This window comes from Lycorma delicatula, chromosome 1 (genome assembly GCF_047948215.1).
Source record: "Lycorma delicatula isolate Av1 chromosome 1, ASM4794821v1, whole genome shotgun sequence".
In the NCBI taxonomy this organism is placed as follows: Eukaryota; Metazoa; Arthropoda; class Insecta; order Hemiptera; family Fulgoridae; genus Lycorma; species Lycorma delicatula.
Genome location: NC_134455.1, coordinates 178672678 through 178694049, shown reverse-complemented (window position 1 = coordinate 178694049; position 21372 = coordinate 178672678). Strand labels below are relative to the sequence as shown.

Here is a 21372-nt window from a genome sequence, read left to right as displayed (position 1 = left end):
TCATACTTTTGAAATATTAGTTTACTATCAATAACATATCCTGACTTTCATAAATTTACAGTCTATGATAATGTATATATACTCATGTGTGCTGTATACAGCCAAATTGAGATTAACTATATGTTTTTATATCAATATTGTTTAAACAGCATAAAATATGTTTCCTACTACATTTAGAATAAAAACTACCAAATGCAAAAATGACAAAGAAATCAGAGTAGAGAGTCAAGAAGTAATGCAAAGCATAATTGAAAGAACAATGGAAAAAGGGTCGGGATTTGGTATGAAGGTAAATAATTTTGAAACAAGAGTAGTGAGATTAGAAAAGTAAAAAAATTGCCTATTCAGAATAATCTTAATGTGTTTAATAATTCTGGAATCAATCAGTCTCATCGGTGTTCAGTATTTTTGGGACTGACTCAAGAATATTCATACAATAATCAGTCTATTGGTAAGCATTTCATTCCAGGTTATGTTTTTTTTTTTGTGGAATCATTCATTATAGTCTAATATTTGCTGGTTTTCATAACTGCGAATTATTTATTATATATGTTCTCTAAAAAAATGAAATAAAACCAAATGATAAACTGGAACCATAACACACAAAATGTTACTTTGTTTCAACAGAAATTATTTTGCAACATATTTGTACAATGAAACATATTTTAATTCTAAAAAAGTATTACTTTATATGAATTTAGTGGTTATGCTGTATTGTCAAGTCAAATGGAAATAACTGGCATGTTAATATTATTAAATGTTTATCATGATTTCAATGTATTTAATCATATTAGGTAATTATAAATGCAAGTTTTATCATCTGCACGAATATTTTTACAGTAATAAATTAAAAAAGAGAAGAAACTGGATGTTTGACTGATTGTCAGTCAACTTGACAAATTAGTCACAGGTTTTTTTACCTAACCAATGCAAAAAAAACATATGAAGTAAGTTAATTACTAAATTAACTACTGCTAACTGGTAAATAAACATTACAAATGGAATTGTTATCTCACATTTGGGGGGTGTGGGTGGGAAAAATAGAGACAATTTGTGTTGAAGGATAAACATTTGGAAAAAAAAATTCTTCAGAAACTAGGGTAAGATCATAACGAAAGTGGATGCTGTGCAATGAAAATTAAATACAGAACTGCAAATGGTTTGTTTATGGTCAAGCAAAAAAAGATTACAGATTAGAACAGATTTACAGGTAGTAGAACAGATTTAGAACTGTGAAAAATATTTTTAAATTATTTGTGAGATGTTTATAATAGTACAGAAACAAAACTTGGACTCAAAGAAAAAAGAAGAAAGAAAAATATAAAGAATTTTGAGATATGGCTGTACTGAATAATACAAAGGATACAGTTGATGCAAAGATCAAAAATTAAGATCCTCGTATTTTAAGGAAAGTAAAAGAGAAAAATTTAATTCTCAAATGTATTTGAGAGGGCAAAAACGATTGCTTGTCCTAAAAAACTGTAACCTTCAGAAAACAGTAATTTTGAAAGAAAGATAATCAGATAGAAAAGTGAAGGAAGAAAAATTTATTTTGTCTTCACAACCATAAGAGAAAGAAATCTTATAAAAGACAATCAACCAATTTTTTTCACTAGATTCTAGGATAGGTCTATTTGATGATATCTTTTTAACTTTTATATCAGTCGAACTGTTGATAAACTACTTTTTCTAAACCATTTCAAAATTAATAATAGTAAATTTGTGCTAAATAAAAATAATGGTCCCACAAATAATTTAAAACCATGGATAACCAAAAATATGTTTCTAGAATAGCACAGAGATTAATTTCATGTCTTCCTGTATAGGAAGTACAGAGTTTAACGGCATTATACACAAGGAAGCATTATAATTATTTGTTTTTTTTATTGGTCTGTATCATAAAAATGATGTTATTAAGGCAACAATGGCAGCAGGATAGACCATACTATCCTGCTACCATTACTGATCATACTAGATAAAATTATAATTGTAGTGTTTGTGGTATATCATTTAACAAACTTATTTTTTAACAACTTACTTTAAAATTACAAAAAATTGTGATTCTACAAGATTTGTTCAAGACTAATTACAGTTCTTTCATCAGAGGTTAGTAAAAACCTTCATTTTTTATCAAATAATGTATTTAATATGCATTGCTTTGCTCATTTAAAATATTGCTTGCGATAAGTTTACAATATTTTATTAATGTTTTATGTGTTGAGATTTTTATTTGTAAAATCTGCTTGTTGGTGGTTAGTATAATTATGAAGTGATTGTCTCACCTCATAATAATGTCATTACAATTGTTAGTTGTGGAATAATATTATTCTTTGTACCTGCTGGAAATGTGCATCCAGTATGTACAATGTAATGTCTGGTATGGTTACTGAGATTTAATTTATAAAATCCTAGGTTACTGTGTTTCTCTTTGCGCCTTTTATCAGATGTAGGATCTTGAGAATTTTATTTATGCAACAGTTTGTTGATATTGATTGAATTTATACTGATCTGCATTCATTAAAACAGAGTTTACTGTATTTAATGCATTATAAAAAGAAAAAGCAAAAGGAAATTAAGGATAATTATATTCAATTAAAACAATAATGTATAAAAGAGCTATACAATCAAATGTAACATTTAAAAAAAAACTTATTAAAATGTTAATTGAATCAGTTTATTCTTTAATTTGTAATTTTTTTCTCCTAATCATCAATCTTTGAATCCCAAAAGTGATAAATTGTCAAAGATCTATTCTAATTTTTAACAATTTTAAATAAATAGTATGTAACCAACACTAACCTAGTGCACGTTGAAATATCACTGATGAGTTTATAACAACCAAGGCATAGCGGTGAAGATTCCTGGCTCGGTCCAACCACAAGTGGTTCTTCATCAAATATTAATGTTCCAAAAGTAATGTCCTTTTTTGCCGCCAGGTAACTGTTCAACCAATTATATTAAGTTATATCACTGCAACAAAGAATGACCCATAATCACTGCTATAATTTATTAAAGCAGTAACTAATATTTAATCTATAAATAAGTATAAAATCCCTGTGTAAGTGAAATCCCAATCACTTGCTGAATGTTAACAGAGAAGTAACAATGAAATTCCACCATGGTTTCAAGAAATTTAAATTCTGCATGAAAGTTAAATTTTGTTTAAAATTAATTAATCCTCAAATTTTTTAGTAGGAACTGAACTGAATCATCAAACAGTTGATTCCTTAGTACAGAAACCAGAAATTGAGCATTTTGATTGATATTAATTTGAGTGCAAAGATCAAACATGGGTATAAGTGTGGTTTCAAATAGTTTTAACATTAGAGTGTTAAAAAGAAAATGTTCAATATTTATTTTTCATGATGTTCAGCGATGAAAAAGATGTAAAACTACTCATTTTAATTTATAAATCAAACCAAATTTATTTGTTTTTAAAAACTCATGCTATTATTCTTTCTATCACTTTTATAGACATTGTTATCATAATAAAACCAATTCAAGTGTTTGATTTGTGTTTTAAAATATTATATTAGATAAATTTTATATGGTTTATCATTTAAAATTAAATAATTTCTCATAAAACAATAATATCTCATATGTCAACACCACTAATTACCTACAAAGTATGATTCTTCTGGTTTAATATACTAAGTCCATTGGTTTCAAATAATTTTTTTGACGAAGTCAAGTTTTCCATAATGTGGTCTCAGCTCACAAATCACAAACCTTTAAGGATATTTTCAAAGTGGAAAATAATTAGAAATCATAGTAAGTCATGCCTATTGGTTAAGGTACTCAAAATCCTTGGAAAACATACATTTAATTAAAAAATTCTGAACTAAACAAGAAAAATAATTATGATGACCATAATGATAAGGACCATAATCATGATACACACACCCACATTAAATCCATTGAAGTTTTGATTAATACGTCAGTTACAGTAGTTTAGAATTGTGCTAATAGTTTAATAATAATGTTTTGTTTCCAGTAATCAAAGCATTTTTTGATATTGCCTTTCATCTGTCTTGCTTTTCTTTCAAAAGAGAATTTGAAGACTTACTGCAATTTAAAACCTTGGTTTCTGAATTACACCTTCGTCCTCAATTTTCATCAGTAGTAATTATTATGTTACGCTAATTGAAATTGCTGTTGCCATAATTCTCATATGTAACAATAACATTTTCTTTCATTATCCAAAGTATTATAACAACATTTAACTTTGTTATATACAAAGATAGACAAGCAGTTAGTTACTGACATTATTGAAAACACTATGAAAAAACAATGCATGCCCAAGGTTCAAAACATTGCATCATGCCCCTGCTTTTGAATATAATTACTTTTCTAAAAAACACAAAAAAACAAATGGGTTGAATATTTTTAAATATACCTTGTATATAGAATGCATTTAGGTGTATCAGCAGCAATTCCCTGAATTAAAAATTCTGATATTTAAACTAAATGTAAATATACATTAGAACTTCATTAATCTGGAGTATAGGGGCTTGGACTCAATCTGAATTTATAAAATAAAACTAAAGAAGTTTATGTCATTATGATTTTAAAAAAATAAATAAATAGCTCTTAAGAGTATTATACAAAGGAAACTAAAATGAAAACCTTAAATACATACTTTATTTCTAAATTTATTGAGATGACATGCAACATAAATATACCAACACTTCAAGCTGCATGGATAATTCAAGAGTACTTTTATCTAATGCAAGGCACTTTTGTGTGCATACCCACTTATGCACTATCTCCCTCACTTATTTTCCAAACCCGAAGAATGTGTATCCCATCATTTTTTTGAACAATCCAGAGATGTACAAAAGATGAGATCTGACAAATATAGCAGATGAAGAAGATATTTTAAAGACATCTTAGTTAGGTGTAATAGTTGAAACACTGACTTAATTTTGGCCTTATTGCAGGACAGAGGTGATCTGCATGTATTATACTGGTACCAGTGTACTTTCTGAGTATAAACTGATATAAAAATTAACTCCTTCTACCCAAAAGAGACTCAGCATTAACTTTTTTCAGTGGTTGTGTATGAATTTTTTTCAATTTTGGTGAGGATCTGTGGCATCTTTGCTCCAGTTTTTTATTTCTGGTTGGAGGCAGTGTAGCTGAGCTGTATTTCCAGTGATAATTATTACAAGGAAGCCATCACTTTCTGTTTCAAAGTATCTTTTAAGTTCCTTACAGGTAACATCAACATGCCATTCATTTAGTCCATAATCAGCTGGCATGATACCCTCAGGGAAGACACCTTACTGAGCTGCAGAATATCACAAATAATATGGTATGCTGATTCATGTCTAATATTCAGATCGACAGCAATTTTATTCACTGCATGCATTGATTTTCAACCATCACAAGCTTCAACTGTTGCAGTGACCCTGTATCATCTACTCACTACTCAGTGCACCTGACCTATTGAAGGATGTCTGTTACAGAAATAACACCATCTAGGATTTCCTTGTTTATTTGTGGACGACATGTACAGCATGATAAAGTTTAATTCATCAATGACTTTTTGATGAATTTTACCCAATTCATTATTCACAAACCAAATGATGGATGCAATGCATGTTGCCACCACCTTCACAGTACTGCTGCACCACTTGGCACGTTATAGTATATACTGTCCATCTTAGCAGTTCACAGAATTAAGCATAGGTTTTAAAAATTTTTATGTACTTCTAAGTTTTTCATTTGATGCTCTCTTGTTTTATTAGTGAAAGAAATTATCTAAAACTGTTCATTTTTTGGTAAAAAAATACAGGTACACACTTTTCCTAGAGCTGATTTTTTTTACAACAGCAATGAACAAATTTTTCATGAAGTCTAAACTAATTAGTTTTCTAACAAAACCAAACATGTTTTTATTTCTTAGTCACTTTTTGAAAAGACAGCCTAAGTGGATAAATTAAAAATATGCCAAGTAACTCAGTAAGTATTTTATAGGTTTATAGCATTGGCATTCAGAGATGAAGTTGAAACCACAATTGAATGTTAATTGTCAGTTCAACTCTTTTGAATTATTAAAGCAACTTACAAAAGTTCACTGAACATTGCTCTTCAAAAAAAGAAAAAAATTGCTTTTGAAGAAGAATTTTCTATAGTTAACTAAACGACAAAAATTATATACTTATAACATGTAATTGAACAGCTGGTTTTACCTACAGATAGTATATAAACTTATGATATTTTACTCAGTTTTTTAAATATCACAACCCTCATGTATATTTACAAGGCACATTTATTTTTTAAAATAAGGTATGTTTTAAAAAATCAAAATTCTGCATTTTTTTAATAAAATAAATAAACCATTATTATAACCAAATAAAAACATGTAATATAAATATAAATTTTTTCAATAACCACTAACTTCAACATATTTTTCTTATTTTTTTCTTAATTTCTTTATTCAGTTCTCAAAGGGTTTTCCTACCATTTTTAACCATTTTATAGGACTGTTTTTCAATTCTTCATAATTTTTAAACCTGCAATTTCAAAGCCTTTGGGATTATTAATTAATTTTTATTAGAATCTGGTGCTTAAGTTGTTTAAAAGAGACCATTAATAAGACATGTAAATTGAGGATTAATACCAAAGACAAGTTAAGTTCTCATAGATAAGTTAAATAACTCAGGGGAAAGTGTCATTGCATGCTGCTATCATTTATTAGTGGCTAATTAATCAAAGCAGTCAGTGCCACTCAACTTTTCTATGACTGCTTGCTTATTTTTACAAATGCATTCCTAGCGTATCAGTTGATATTAACCTGTTGAAGTGATAAGAGAAGGGGGTGACTCTAGAATATTCAGACGCAGTGACATGGAGAAAGATCTAAATCTTAATACATGTTTGTATTAATATATATTTATGTAAAAATTATAAATAAATCTATAATTTGTAAAAAATTTGGAAAATGAGAATAATATTTACCGTCCCATTTTATCAGATGATTTAACTTCATACAAATCCTCTGATATTCCATTAGAAGAACTTTGTTCTGCATTCTCTGGAGATGTTTTATTTTTATTTTTTTTCTCTTTCTCGCCAGTTCTCTGAAAAAATAATTCAAATATCTTAATCTACTCTTAAGTACCAATATATCACAAAATAAAATTTATATTACTTATTTAACAGAAGTTAACTGCAGCACCTGAAAAAATAAATAAATTAGAAAACATAGAAAAGTAAAAATTATCATGAATAAAATAAATTGAGTTTAAGACACTATAGCAGGGATACAACCTAACAACATGAATTAATTTTTAATTTACATCATTTATTAAACATATAAAGAACTAGATGCAATACTGTGCAGGTGAATGGTATCCAACCTATTTATAAATAACAGCATGCTAAGTGAAATAAAGAATAAAAAAAATCTAATTACAAAAAAATATACACATAACCAACAGTCACAAAAAACTGGCAATATTTTCAGAGAAGAAAGTTAGTTTCACTTTCAAAACAATGAACAAAATACTGGTATACAAGATCAGACTAACAAATTGTATACTAAAGAGCAACCACCTAGAATTACTCAAATTAAATTTTACTGACTATTGGCATTACATGGATAGACAGGATGCTCATTGACCCTCAGGAATAAACAATAAGTATGGGCAATACATACAACAAAATCAGTTTGTGATATCCATATCTTAGAAACAGACACAAATACAAATTTTGCAAATAAAAAGTGATTTGAAATTTACAAACAATACTTTTTATCAAATTTGAAATTATACAAAATTTAAGTGATATAATGTTTTGCTATCCTGGAAAAATACTTTTTTATTGATACCTTTATGCATAATTTTTATTTAACAGTTGTACAGGTTTACAATTACAAGACAAACTAGATAAAAATGAAAATGAAAATTTTTCTAATATAATAACTTAAGTATAAACATTAAATTTAATACAGTAAAATAATTATAAAAATGATGTTAATCGATAAATTTAGAATTTATTTGTACTCAAATTTAAACACATAAACAACCTTTATTATGTACAAGTTTCTTTAAATATTATATACAAAATAAGTGATTTTTTATAGCTCCTCTATACATTAATTCCATCTTTTAAGTACAAATTTCCCTTTGTCATTTCTACTGGCAATTTCTTTCCATGTTTCTGTTTTTATTATAACATCTGTTGGCTTTTTCTTTTTAAATCTTCTGTATCTGAGCATTTATCTATAGTACATTTCTCCTTTGATTTTTGTGTTAATTTTTTTAATTCGTTAGTGGCAAACATAAAGAAACAAAAATTCATTACTTAGAAAAATAAAAAAATAAACTAAGAATTTTTTTATTTGTAAGTCATCAGCATTAATTTTCAGTTTTCAAATGAAGAAGATGGAGACATAATTTTTGTTTACAGGTATTATAATGGAAATAAGCTAGTTGCACATTGTGAGTATCTAGAAAAATTCTGTAATAGAAGAATTCCAAATCTAAAAACCTTAGCATCAGTATTTCAGTTTTTAAACATAACAGGTTCTTTTCCATCATATTCTATTCTGTTGAAGACGAAAATAAAGAGACTATTTGATTTAGAAAAAGAAGTCAAGAGTGCTTACCAATCTTGAGTATTATTATTTAAGTTGAATAAATAAAAAAAATTGCTCTAGCAGAGGCTGAAGGGATTAGTAGGGAAAGGGAAAATAAAATAAATTATATACGGTTCATCAAATACGGTTCAAATTACAGACATTTCCTCATAGTTCTAAAGTATAAACTTTAAAAAAAATTTTGAAAAATATTTTAATAAAGCGAGATAGAGCTAAAGAACAAAAAACATTTTAAGAGGTGAGGATTGATTTTTTGAAAAAAAACACTTTTTTGTTTTATTTATATAATGCATTATATACCCAAATTGACTTTGATCAATTTGTAGAAAACAAATTGATAAAGTTTTCTATAAAATACCTCTGAAGAAATCGAAATTTGTTTATTCACAATATACCCCACCCCCTAACAAATTAAAAAAAACTAATACGATTAATGCCCCATGCATAGAAATATTTTTACCAAATTTGAAAAAATCGGTTAGGTCAATCTTGAGATATAATGCCCAAAACAATGCGACATACATATGTATGTTAAGTACGCACATACATACAAATGTTTTGTTTTTTTTGGTGTAGATAAACTAGTTTTATCATTTTATAATGATAAAACATATATTATAAAATACATTTTGTTAAATACATTTTTAATATGATCAATATATTTTCCCCTTTAATATAGCTAGTCTAGCTATATTCTCCGGGAAAATAAGAGGTATTAAATAGCTCAAAGTTTTAGCAGGGAAAAAACAGTGGAGACAGGTATGGTGTAACGGCTTACTTTAGGGCAGATAACCGTATATTATAGTTGTATTATAGTGAGCTGAAATTGCATTTTAACAAAAAAAAATCACTAATATTACATTTTAACAAATTCTAAAGAATAGAAAAAAATTGCACATATTCCTTCTGGGATAAAATATTAAAGAGGAATAAAAATTAAAATAAATTCAACATTTTCAGTAGATTTAATCCAGTTCATTTTTTTAGATTTATTACTCCTTTCTAGATTATAAATAATCCGGAACTGGGTCCTGGAGAGGCACAAATTGATTCAGTTTGTATCAACAATAAATGGCGGTGGCTGGAGGTAATAGAAATTGTTACACAGTGCTTCAATTTATAACCGACTCTCTATATTTCCCTCTCTTTTTAATGTTAAAATATAGCCTTCACTAAAATCATCAAAAATAAAATATCTCCAAAGGATTAAAAGAGTTCCAAGAAACAGTCGTAAGAGTATTTTGTTGACTCAGATCTATTTTAATCCCGTTTTCAAGAAAGATTTGAGTCGACAAAATAATAACTGTCAACTGTTTGGCGCGTATACTGTTTAGTTAAATTTTCTCTGTTCTATAACTTTTTTAAAATAATAATATACGCAGTATTTTTAACTTTACATGATAGAAATACGAGGATCCGTTGATAGGTTTATTCTAAAATACGAGTTGTGTGAAAAGTTCATTCAAATTTAAACTGTGTTAAATATATAAACAAAGAATATCTTTTATCTCGTGAAAAATCAACAATTTCCTAACGTTAAAAGAGATAAAAAATATAACCCAAAGGGAAAAGGAATCGGAGTACCCGTTCAAAATTTAAAAATAAGTCAGGCGGCGGTAAAATAGATTTTTTCAGAAATTTGCGTAGTGTAAATGAAAATTTTATTCTGATCGGTACGTAACAGTGCATTATTGTACAAATCATGTCAGAAATTGGTGGATGTGTTAATCTATTGATAAAAAAAGTAACTACGCTGTCAGATATAAGGATAGATCAACAGAAAGCGTCACAAAGTATATTTTGATAATTAATTCACCATATAAGGTGAGAAAGCTTGTGGTTGACAATATGAAATGGAAATTCTATAGCGTATGAAAAATGCCCATGCCTGAGCGGGGTTCGAACTCGGGATCTCCAGATGAAAGGCCGAGACACTACCAGTACGCCACGGAGATTGGTGATGTGTATGTAAATTTTTCTCGTTAACACTAAATTCATATTAGTACATAAAAATAACCATTTTATTAAATAACAGGAAATTAAATGTACGAAGATATTAATTAAATTAAATAAGCGTAAAGTAGAAAACAATTTAGAAAGCCTTAATAAAATTGAGATTATTTGTACATGTTTATCAAAGTTTTTTCATTTTTTTTAGAAAGTTCAAGCATTTTCTATTAATTTTTAACTAGTAATACTTAATAACTTATTAATAGAATAATATTGTTTCTGTAAAGGAGATATTTTAATCTTACGTTAAATAAATTGATGAGAACATCTGTTGAATGGATGAGTAATTTTTAAAATATTTTAACGGACACATAATACTCGTTTACATAATTTCTTATATTATAAGTCGAACTATCGTGCTTAATTACAAAAAAAAAAAAAACAATTCTATTGCTTAATCTGGTCGGATAAATGTTATTTTTTCTAGACATCACTGAATATTATTTCAAATAAAGATATAAAATTCGTAATATAAACGAATTGGCAAATTATAATTAATATTCGACATTTTGCTGAAGCGAACTCGTTTATATAGCAATTTTTATTTATATATTTTATTATCTTAAAAAGGATTTATAAAAACTTGAAATTTTATTCGTTAAAGTAGTAAAAGTTTATAACAATCAATAATATTAGACATTTCATCTATCTTTATTAAATTATGTTAACGTTTTATCAAACAAATTGTTATTGTTTGAAAAAAGGAATAAGATGCTTCTGTTTTGTTATTATCTATCATAAAAGTGACTATAGGGGTTTTACAAGTAACCTTATAACCCAGTTTCATTCACTGATAATGACAAATATCTTTTTATTTTATTCATGAAAATTCAAAATACGGTGTACAATCAATATTTACATACACATTTATTTCATTTATTACTTTTTGACGTCAGTAAAAAAAAAATATTTTAACCGGTATATTATTTAAAGTACTTTTCAGATAATTTATTTTTATTAATTTATTAAACATTATGTGAATACATAATTTATTATTAGTAATTCTAAATAGAAATGCAGACAGATACAAAAAAGCTAAAGAAAAACAACATATTTAGTTAAATAAACATAAATTAAATGAATATGTAATATGGTCTGATCGTTGATTTATACAGCATAAAAAACATTTTGAATTTTACTATAAGTTTAATGTTTTATATAAATTTTATTAATGCTAAGAAATCTTTATATGAAACCATCATCGGTAAAAGTAGACTCTTAAAAAAAAAACAAATCTAAGATACAGAAAAAAATAAAATATATTTCAATGCAGCTGAAAAAGTTTATTATTTCACTCTTGTGAAGAGAAATTTATTATTTTATATTTATTTTTTATTAAAAGCTTGTAAAAAAAGAAAAAGGAAAAACTTTTAAGTTAAACCCGCACACAGGCTTTATGGTGTATTAGTTTCCTGTGTATATATTTTTTTCTTTAGGAATTAATTCACCACAGAAGCTTACAGAAAAGCTTGTGCGTGGGTATATGGAGATAAAAGTTTTGTAGCGTATGAAAAATGCCATGCTTGACCGGGATTCGTACCCGGGACCCCCGGATGAAAGGATGAGAACTACCACTCCGCCACGGAGATCGGCATTTACTATATAATTTTTGTATAAATTTAAATAGGAAACTTATTTTATTTCGTTTTATATAAAAATTAAATTTCTTACCGAATAAAAAATAATTATGTTCTCTAATGTTTTCGACTGATGTTTAACGTTTCTCGACAGAAGGGGTACTAATTTTTGCGTTATACAATCTACGTTTGTGATACGTGTAAAGCTGCTAAACTACAAGAAGCACTAGAGTGTAGTATTTATGTTTACGAATGTACAATCTTTGCTAAAAAGAATAGTCACTTATTCTTAAAAAATAAAAACTAGTATTTATGTTTACGAATGTACAATCTTTGCTAAAAAGAATAGTCACTTATTCTTAAAAAATAAAAACTAGTATTTATGTTTACGAATGTACAATCTTAGCTAAAAAGAATAGTCACTTATTCTTAAAAAATAAAAACAACAATATTTACCATTACCAAACCTGACAACAAAATTTTATATGCTTTTATACAACTCAATATTTCGGCCTAGAATAAAGGGCCTTATTATGCTTCTGTTGCCATTTTTAATAAACACTGAACTATTTAAAAGATTTTCTCGCCAATTTATTTAAAATATAATTAAAAAATGTTCTTCTGATTCGATGATTTAAAAAAAAAATACTAATTAAAAAATTATTTAAATCGCGGAATAGAATCCCCGTTCAATGTGTATACAAAGGTGATCTTTTTATGCGGTAAAATCTAATGACTTGGAAAGAAACATTTCAAATTCTTTGGTTTTATTTCTAGGCATTGCATATTTACATGAAAAATCTTAATGTTAGTGTAGTTTACATTTTTCGAAAAGAAGGATTCAGATTTGATATTTTAAGAACATTATGATCAACTTGATCGCTAAAGTTATGTATATTAATAACATTAGAATTTATTGTGTTTTTAGGGAAAGAGTTGCTAATATTTATTATTATATTAGAAATAGATAGAATTCTGTCATAGTAGGTAAGCGAAGAATTTAAGAAGGTAATCTTTTTAAAACAGAAACGATCTCCTTGTTTTTTATAAAAAATTTCCTCAATATTTCAAATGACTGGGCTTCAGCCAAAACTGCTTTGCCACCCGAATTTTAATGAATCCGTGCAGATTCAGCGCTTGAGAAAAACATAAATGGACAAAGCTACATCGTACCAATGTGCCTTCTCAAGCAACCGTTTACTTTCCTTGGAATTGATTTAAACACCGAAATATCAAATCGCCAAGGCTGTCAGGAGAGTCGTACTTCCTTGTACGTCTCAACCTCCTGATCTTCGTTTCAATACCGGGGATTTGCACCGGCAGCCTATCCATGTTATTCGTACCACCGGTGTGACGATGTAGTCTGTCGGAGAAAATTCCTTAGATAGATGTTCTGTATCGTGAAGAACAAAAGGCAGAAGAAGCCCCTCCCACCATTGCATAACCATTCCAGTCACAAGGCAGTCAGACTCCGAACAACTCTGTATAAGTCGAGCCAAGTCTCTCGTTTAGCTGTTGCCGAGTAAAAGGACTTTACAGGGCTTCGTAGCTCTTCATCGTCTTCTTTTCCTTCCCATGTCAGTGAAGCTGTTGCCATCAAGTGTTTCCTCTGCGAGTCGGAATTAAAACCGACGGAAGATGTCACAGTCAAATCACAAAAGCTCGGATCGATTTGACATTAGATAAAACTCTCCCGCAACCCGGTGGCGCTCGACATTCTCAAGCGTGCTGCAGAGATTTCTATTGGTCCAGATACATCTCCACTCTCTTTTGAGAGAACCGATCTCTTCCCCAGCCTCACTACTTTCAAGTTCGAGAATCTCATTTTAAAATTCATATATACGAGTATATTTATATAAAACTACGAGGATCGACCCAGAAATAAGGTTCCCAAAGTCCTCCAGCCGCATGGGAAAGTGCGAGACGAAATCCGGCAACACCACTGTGCGCGGCTGTTCCTCCACTCTCGGTTCCGCCCGGCCGCGCTTCGCTGCGCCGCTCAGTCTTGGCTCAGCAGCCGCTCGAGATGGGGGTTCCACTTGTTGATCCCGCCAACTGTGAGATTCGTTCCGTAATTCGCTTTTTGCACGCCAAAGGGACTTCAACCGTGGATATTCATCGTCAGTTGACAGAGGTGTATGGCGACAAGTATATGTCCGTTCAACACATCTGAAAGTGGTGCAGGGAGTTTAGTGCCGGTCGGAAGGAAGTCCATGATGAAGAACGGAGTGGAAGACCGTCAGTTTCGGATGTGGTTATCGAGATGGTCCAACGCGAAGTGCTTCAAAACAGGAGGATCACCGTCCGTGAACTTGTTGCTCGGATTCCTGGGAGTTCTTACGTTATAGTGGAAAGAGCTTTGACTGAAAAATTGGAGTATCACAAATGTTGTGCTCGACGGGTACCGCGGCTATTGACATTAGAACACAAGGAGAAACGCTTTGACTGTGCTCGCCAGTTTCTTCAAAAGTGTCAAGAAGATAAGGATTGTCGGACTCCATTGTTACGGAAGACGAAACGTGGGTGTTTCATTTCACTCCCGAAACGAAACAAAAATCCAAACAGTGGCGTCACTCAGGGTCACCAGTCGCAGTCGTGGCCAGTGTTTTTTTGGGATCGTAAGGGGATACTGCTGATCGAGTTCATGGAACCTGGGACAACAATCAACTCAGACAGTTATTGTGCAACACTAAGAAAACTTAGGCGAGCTATCCAGAACCGCCGGCGAGGACGACTGACAGTCGGTGTAACGCTGCTTCACGACAACGCCCGACCTCCCGTCTCCCGTCAAACCCAGGAACTTTTGACACACTTTGGGTGGACTGTCATGCCCCACCCACCTTACAGTTCGGATCTCGCGCCTAGTGATTATCACTTGTTCCCCAAGTTAAAGGAACACCTGAGTGACCAACGTTTCCGGAGCGACGATGAAGTCAAAGAAGAGGTGAAACGCTTCCTCAACGGGTTGGCGGCGGAGTTCTACGACATTGGGATACAGAAATTGGAGCACCGTCTACAAAAATGCGTAGAAAAATATGGCGATTGTATAGAAAAATAGAGCAAAATTTCTTCTTTCCAACGATGTAAATTTCTATGAGAATAAACAATGTTGTCTATTTGTAAAATTGATGGGAACCTTATTTCTGGATCTAATCTCGTATATATGTATATAGTTAAATATTTTATTAAGATTATCTGTAAAAATACTAAATCAGAATAAGACATACTAAAGTACTGAAAAAGTACACAATTGAAAAAATGCGATATCAAAATAAATAGTTAGAAAAAATAAAATAAAACGAAGGACTTAAAAATAATATTAAATTTTCTCTTAAAAGTTTTAATTTGTGAATCCGATAACCAACTTTAAGAAAAAAAAAAAGTACGTAAGAGTTAAATGTAAATCAACCCTCAGATTAACACGTCTGCATCGTACGGAGTCCAAATCTAGATTGAATTGTATTGTATACTTCAGTTGACTTATATATTTGTACATACATATATAATCGGAGAACCAATAAAACAAGCAATTTAGAGGTTATTATTTTTTTTTATTTATACATTAAAAAAGAGTTTTTACTGTAAACTGGATATTTGTTAATAGCGTTTAGCTTAAAAATTATTACTTCTGAATTTACATCCCAAAGGTGATCTCTATTTCAATTTACAAATTATTCAAGTAATATTTTGATGTTTTCAATATTTTTGTGGAAGCAATTATGTTTTTCTATACACACTACCTGTATAGAAAAAGTCGTTAGAAAAAAATTTTAATGTAAGTAACCTGAATATTGAGAATAGTAAGATAAGGAGGAATGCAGAGAAACAATGACAACAGGTTGTCATCGAGCGTATGTTAAGCATTCTGGAGTATGACGTTGTATGTATTTTTTTGTTACTTTATCTTTTTTTTACTTCCTTGTACAAGAAATTATTGTAATCGCGAAAAATTTCGGTTTTCAGATTTCAACGGAAATATCCATTCTGACCATTCTTGAATCCATTTTGACTAGTTTCGGCGTGACGTCTGTACGTTCGTACGTACATTTATATGTATGTACGTATGTATCTCCCATTACTCAAAACGATTAGCCGTAGAATGTTGAAATTTTGGATTTAGGACTATTGTAACATCTAGTTTTCCTAAATACTTTAAAAATAAGAATGACATATAATTATCTACGTATATCATTACACTGTAACAATTAATACGAAATAATGATAATAAAAAAATGTAAAATATTTCAAGGTTGTTTACCAAGAAAAATCTTTCATCTGAAAAATCGTTTGATATTATGAGGAAGAAATTGTTACAGAACTACGAAAATTTCTCTTCAAGATAAGAAAAACCTCTTCAGAATCGGCTCATTTAAGAAGAGTAAGGATGGAACATACACAAAAAAAGACTTGCAGAGTTGATGACTCCGTTTTGGAAGTTAGATAATAAACATGAACGAGTAAAATATTCATTATAACAAGCCTCTTTCGTAATGTAAGATTCTAACATTATCACCTTCCACTAACATCTGTTTAACAAAATATAATTAAATAATAATATAATATAATAATTATAAGTAAAATTAATTTCAAGATGTAAGGCCAAGGAGTGGGAACACGCATACATGCAATCGTGTATGTGGTATGCGTACACGCGTGGTGTGTAAGTTTAATTCTTTTTTAAAGATGTTAAAAAATGAATCCCAATTTTTATGATAAATTTTGAAAACTATTCTTATCTCGAAACTGCCATGTTTAGGAAAAAATACAACCTCAAATTGATATGTTGAGAGGTTAAAGTTTAGAAAAATTTATTGAACTCCCACTTTTATAAATAAATGTGTAATACCTACGCGTACGTATATGGTAAGTACTAGGTCGGAATAAATTATGTAAACCTCTTTATTCTAAAGAGCCGCCTGAGAAGAAGTTAAGGCGTCTTTAAGAAAAACTTTCTTCTAGTCTTTGAATTACGTGTCATGTAGATTTATCTTTCTTTTTCCTGTTTAGCCTCCGGTAACTACCGTTTAGATAATACTTCAGAGGATGAATGAGGATGATATGTATGTAAATGAAGGGTAAGTCTTGTACATTCTCAGTTCGACCATACTTGAGATGTGTGGTTATAATTGAAACCCAACCACCAAAGAACACCGGTATCCACGATCTAGTATTCAAGTCCGTGTAAAAATATCTGGCTTTACTAGGACTTGAACGCTGGAACTCTCGACTTCCAAATCAGCTGATTTGGGAAGACGCGTTCACCACTAGACCAACCCGGCGGGTCATGTAGATTTATCTAACCGAAATATACATTCCGTTCAGTCTGATCAGATGGTCAACTCGGTAAATGAATTAGTCGTTACTGTTTATACGGAGTAAACCGAAATAAGTACAAATTTTTCGCACCACCATATACTGAATATTCAAGTTTCCTGTCCTTTTTATATAAGTATTGGCCTTTTTAATCTCAATAAAACATTTTGTAACCGTAAATTATACAAAATAAATATTCATAAAATAATTTTTTAGATTAAAATATTTTATTTTGATAAACTTATACTGTCAAATTTTATAGCAAGATGTCATTCAAGAGAAAAAATATCAAAATTCTATTACTGATAAAGAAGATGCAGCGACCTCAAGGTTTTTTTTTATTAAATTTTACGCAGCGTAATTTTAAATTAGAGCTAATAGTACAGTAAAAATAAACCAAATAATGGAGTAATCAGAAAATAGATAAGGACTATAGATTGTTTATTATGTTTCGTTTTACTCATTTTTAACTTTCTGGAAAGTCCAAATGACTTTCCAGTCCTAGGCTTTTGGGAAGTCCTTGTGATTAGGATAGTCTACGGAGATATGAGAGGGATGAAAGAAATAACAATTTAACTGTATGGTTATTATAACCATGCGGCTAAAAATGTTAATATGAAATAAAGCGAATGAAAAACCGGGTTTCAATATGAAGTCGCGGGAAGTTTGTCAGCCGTCTGGATTAAAGAGCACCGCCAAGTGTTTAATTTTGTTTGGCAGTAATTAAGTTGTTAAAAAATGGACATTGTCATTTTCAAGACTCAGTAACTCCTTATCAACTTTTCTTCGTTCGCTGTACACTTAACTGTTGTGTTCTATTAAAGAACATCACCATTGCTGGTACTAATAAAAAAACAAGCACGCAAAAAAAGTTTAAGATACAAAACACAAGCAACACTAAGACACAGCAATTGTGCTTTGCTGTATCTTAGTGTTGCTTGTGTTTTGTATCTTTGTGTTAAGTGTGTGATTGTACTGTTGCTTATTTCTGTATTGGTGTTCTTTTGATTGCGGTATCCGATTGTGCGAGCGGGGATTTCCCACTTCCTGGGTTTCCAGGAGCGGTGGAGGTTTAGTCGGTAGTGCTCAGGAACACATACGCACCTAATAATACGTTGCGGAACCTATTAGCGAGCCCGATACTGCCTAGCCGCCCGTAAATGGGTTTCTCCACCTCTTTAAAAAAAAAGGAAGAAACAGTTCTTGTGTCGTGACAAAAGGGCAAAGACGGAGCAAAATAATATGAAATTACTACTATTACAAAATATGGGAATCTGTGATTCTCTTACCCAAAATAAAAAAGAGAGAAAGGTTTTTAATTCGACCCGTATTTATTAATTTTATTTATATGAAACCACTTTTCTTTTTCTATACAGTATGTATGTGTGTGTGTGTGTATATATGTGTGTGTTTATATATATATATATATATATATATGAAATGTAGAAAATTATACTTGAAATGCAACGTCGAAATCAGTGCATTTGATAATTTCTCATAAATATATATATAAACAAACAGTGATTCACAAAGAATGTAACAAGCTTTCAGGACAGATTATACTGGTGAAAATAAAGAAGAAGGATGACAAAAAATACAGTTTTGGTAAAGCTTTGTTAGTGAATGTCAGCTGGCGAACGAATTTGCTCTGATTTCTACGCCTTCGGTAAAATTAACCCAGAGTGTAATTCTTTCGTTTTGAAATTTTGATTCGTTTAATATTTAGTTAAAATCCGTTATATTTTGATATGTTTTGTTTTTAATAATCTTCGAAATTCCTGCGTTTGTATTTAATTACTGTGTACTTGATTCATATCATTTTACCTAGAATCACATTCACTAGACGTTTTGTTTAAACTTTTATGTGTTTATTATCCGTTTAATAAAGTCATTTTACGCCAAACATAAAGTAGTGTGTTTTTCGACCCCAAACTTTTGTTTTTTACCCCAAATTTCTAAAAAAATTAGTTCTGAGATGTATTTTTTTTTTTCAGTTTTTCAGGTCAGATTTTATATAAAAACAATTAAATTTTCATCTTAATTTGAGTCCGAAGAATTACAGTCTGGCTTAATTTCACGGAAAGCGTAGAAATCAGGGTGAAAACTTTCGCCATTCACTCGCCAACAAGGCATTTCCGAGCCTATGTTTATATACACTTCCTTCTCTATTTTCACTAGTAGAACATGTCCTGAAAGTTTTTGTTACATTCTTTCGTGAAAAAAAGAATTTATACTGAGTGTACCACGAAGTTCTCCCGGAACTTTCATTACCTATTCTACTCGTGAAAATAATGGAAAACGTTCATATAAACATACGTTCTAAAGTGCATCGTTTGCGTGTTACGGCTAGTGAAAGATTTCGGCTGAATTTCAGCTACCCCGGTGGTAATAAACGAATAAAACGTTTAAACAAAACTTGTAGAGAATTAATTCTGATCAAAATAAATTAATTCAAATTAAATCAATTCTGAATATGATAAAGAAAAGTTGGAAAAATTCGAATTTTATTTAAAAACAGTATATTATTCCTACGTTTGTCAGGAAAGTACTTATTTAATGTAAACAAAAACCAAATTGTTTTTTGGAAATGTTAAAAATTTGTAAAAACAGAATTTATTGTTAAAAAATTTAAAAAACTGGAAATTACCCAAAAAATAAATAAATATTACTTAGATAATAATTTCTTTATTATTGACATTAATATAATAAATTATTTCAAAGTTGGCAATAAAATAACAACAGCTAATCAATGGGCAATACTGTGTTAGTGTTTAAATCATTCTGTAAGGTACATTAAATATACCGGATACTGTGAACTGTCTGTCGTTAGCGAAGGTTTTCTATGAATTTTAGTTTGAACGTGATCGGTTTGCTTTGAAGTAATGCCGTACTTATTTAGAACAGCGGAATACGCTGATATGGTATTCATTTTGGGTATGTGTAATGGTAATGCAACAGCTGCTGCAGTAGAATAAAGAAATACGTTTTCCGAATAGCAGGATTTCAGACCCCGAAACAACTAGCACGACTTTCCACAAGCTTTGGGGAATAGGTTAACTATCTAGTAATTGTACCAGCTACGAACGATCTGTTCAACACGACGCTGTTATTGATGAAATTATTATTGATGTAGTTCAGCGCACTCCAGGCGTTACATTTTTCAAAGCGAATCGTTTTTCGCATTCGATGGTTTGGAAGAAGCTTAAGAAAAACAAGTTTACCCTTAACATAAACAACCAGTTAATCATCTGCATTCAGGAGACTAAAAAACTCCGCTTCGCTTGGAGTTCTGCACCTGGTGGAAGACAAATCGACAACTCTACAAGTATGTATTATTTACAGACGAGGCAATTTTCGACACCGACTTAGCGTCAATGTGTAGTGCGGCCTTCCTTGTAATCAGTTGTTTGGACAGTTCATATTACCTGGCCGCTTAAATGCTGAGGTCTACTTATACTTTCTTCAAGAACTGCCGCAGCTGCCTGAAGATGTCATCTAGCGCTGAGACGCAAATTATATTTCCAGCACGATGGCGCGCCTCCCCAGTTTTCTTGTGCCATTTCCACTCACTTTAATCATCACTTCCCCGAGAAATGGCTCAGTCGTGAAGGTCCACATTCCTGGCTTTCACGATCGCCTGATCTAACACCTTAAATTTTTGCGTCTGTGGATGGATGAAAAATATTTTATACAAAACAAAAATACATTCTCGTGAGGAATTAATTGTTCTCATTATGGATGCGGCTGAACAGGTTAAGGACAGCCCTGAAGAACTAAAAAGAGCAAAAAAACAGCACAAGCATGTCAAAAAGTGTGTTGAAAATGGCGGGTTCATTTTTGAACATGTATTATAAACTGATACGTTTA

General features: G+C 30.4%; 1 protein-coding gene across 3 annotated transcripts in view; it reads right to left on the bottom strand.

The window, feature by feature from the left end:
• LOC142325962 (SET domain-containing protein SmydA-8-like) overlaps positions 1-21372 on the bottom strand; it is a 49301-nt gene that overhangs the window by 16658 nt on the left and 11271 nt on the right. For all 3 annotated transcript variants that reach the window (XM_075367944.1, XM_075367954.1, XM_075367963.1), the window contains exons 2-3: positions 6964-7085; positions 2800-2940 (exon numbers count right to left, since the gene is read on the bottom strand). In XM_075367944.1, coding sequence (XP_075224059.1) covers positions 2800-2940; positions 6964-7085 — 263 coding nt within the window. The remainder of the gene's footprint in view (positions 1-2799; positions 2941-6963; positions 7086-21372) is intronic.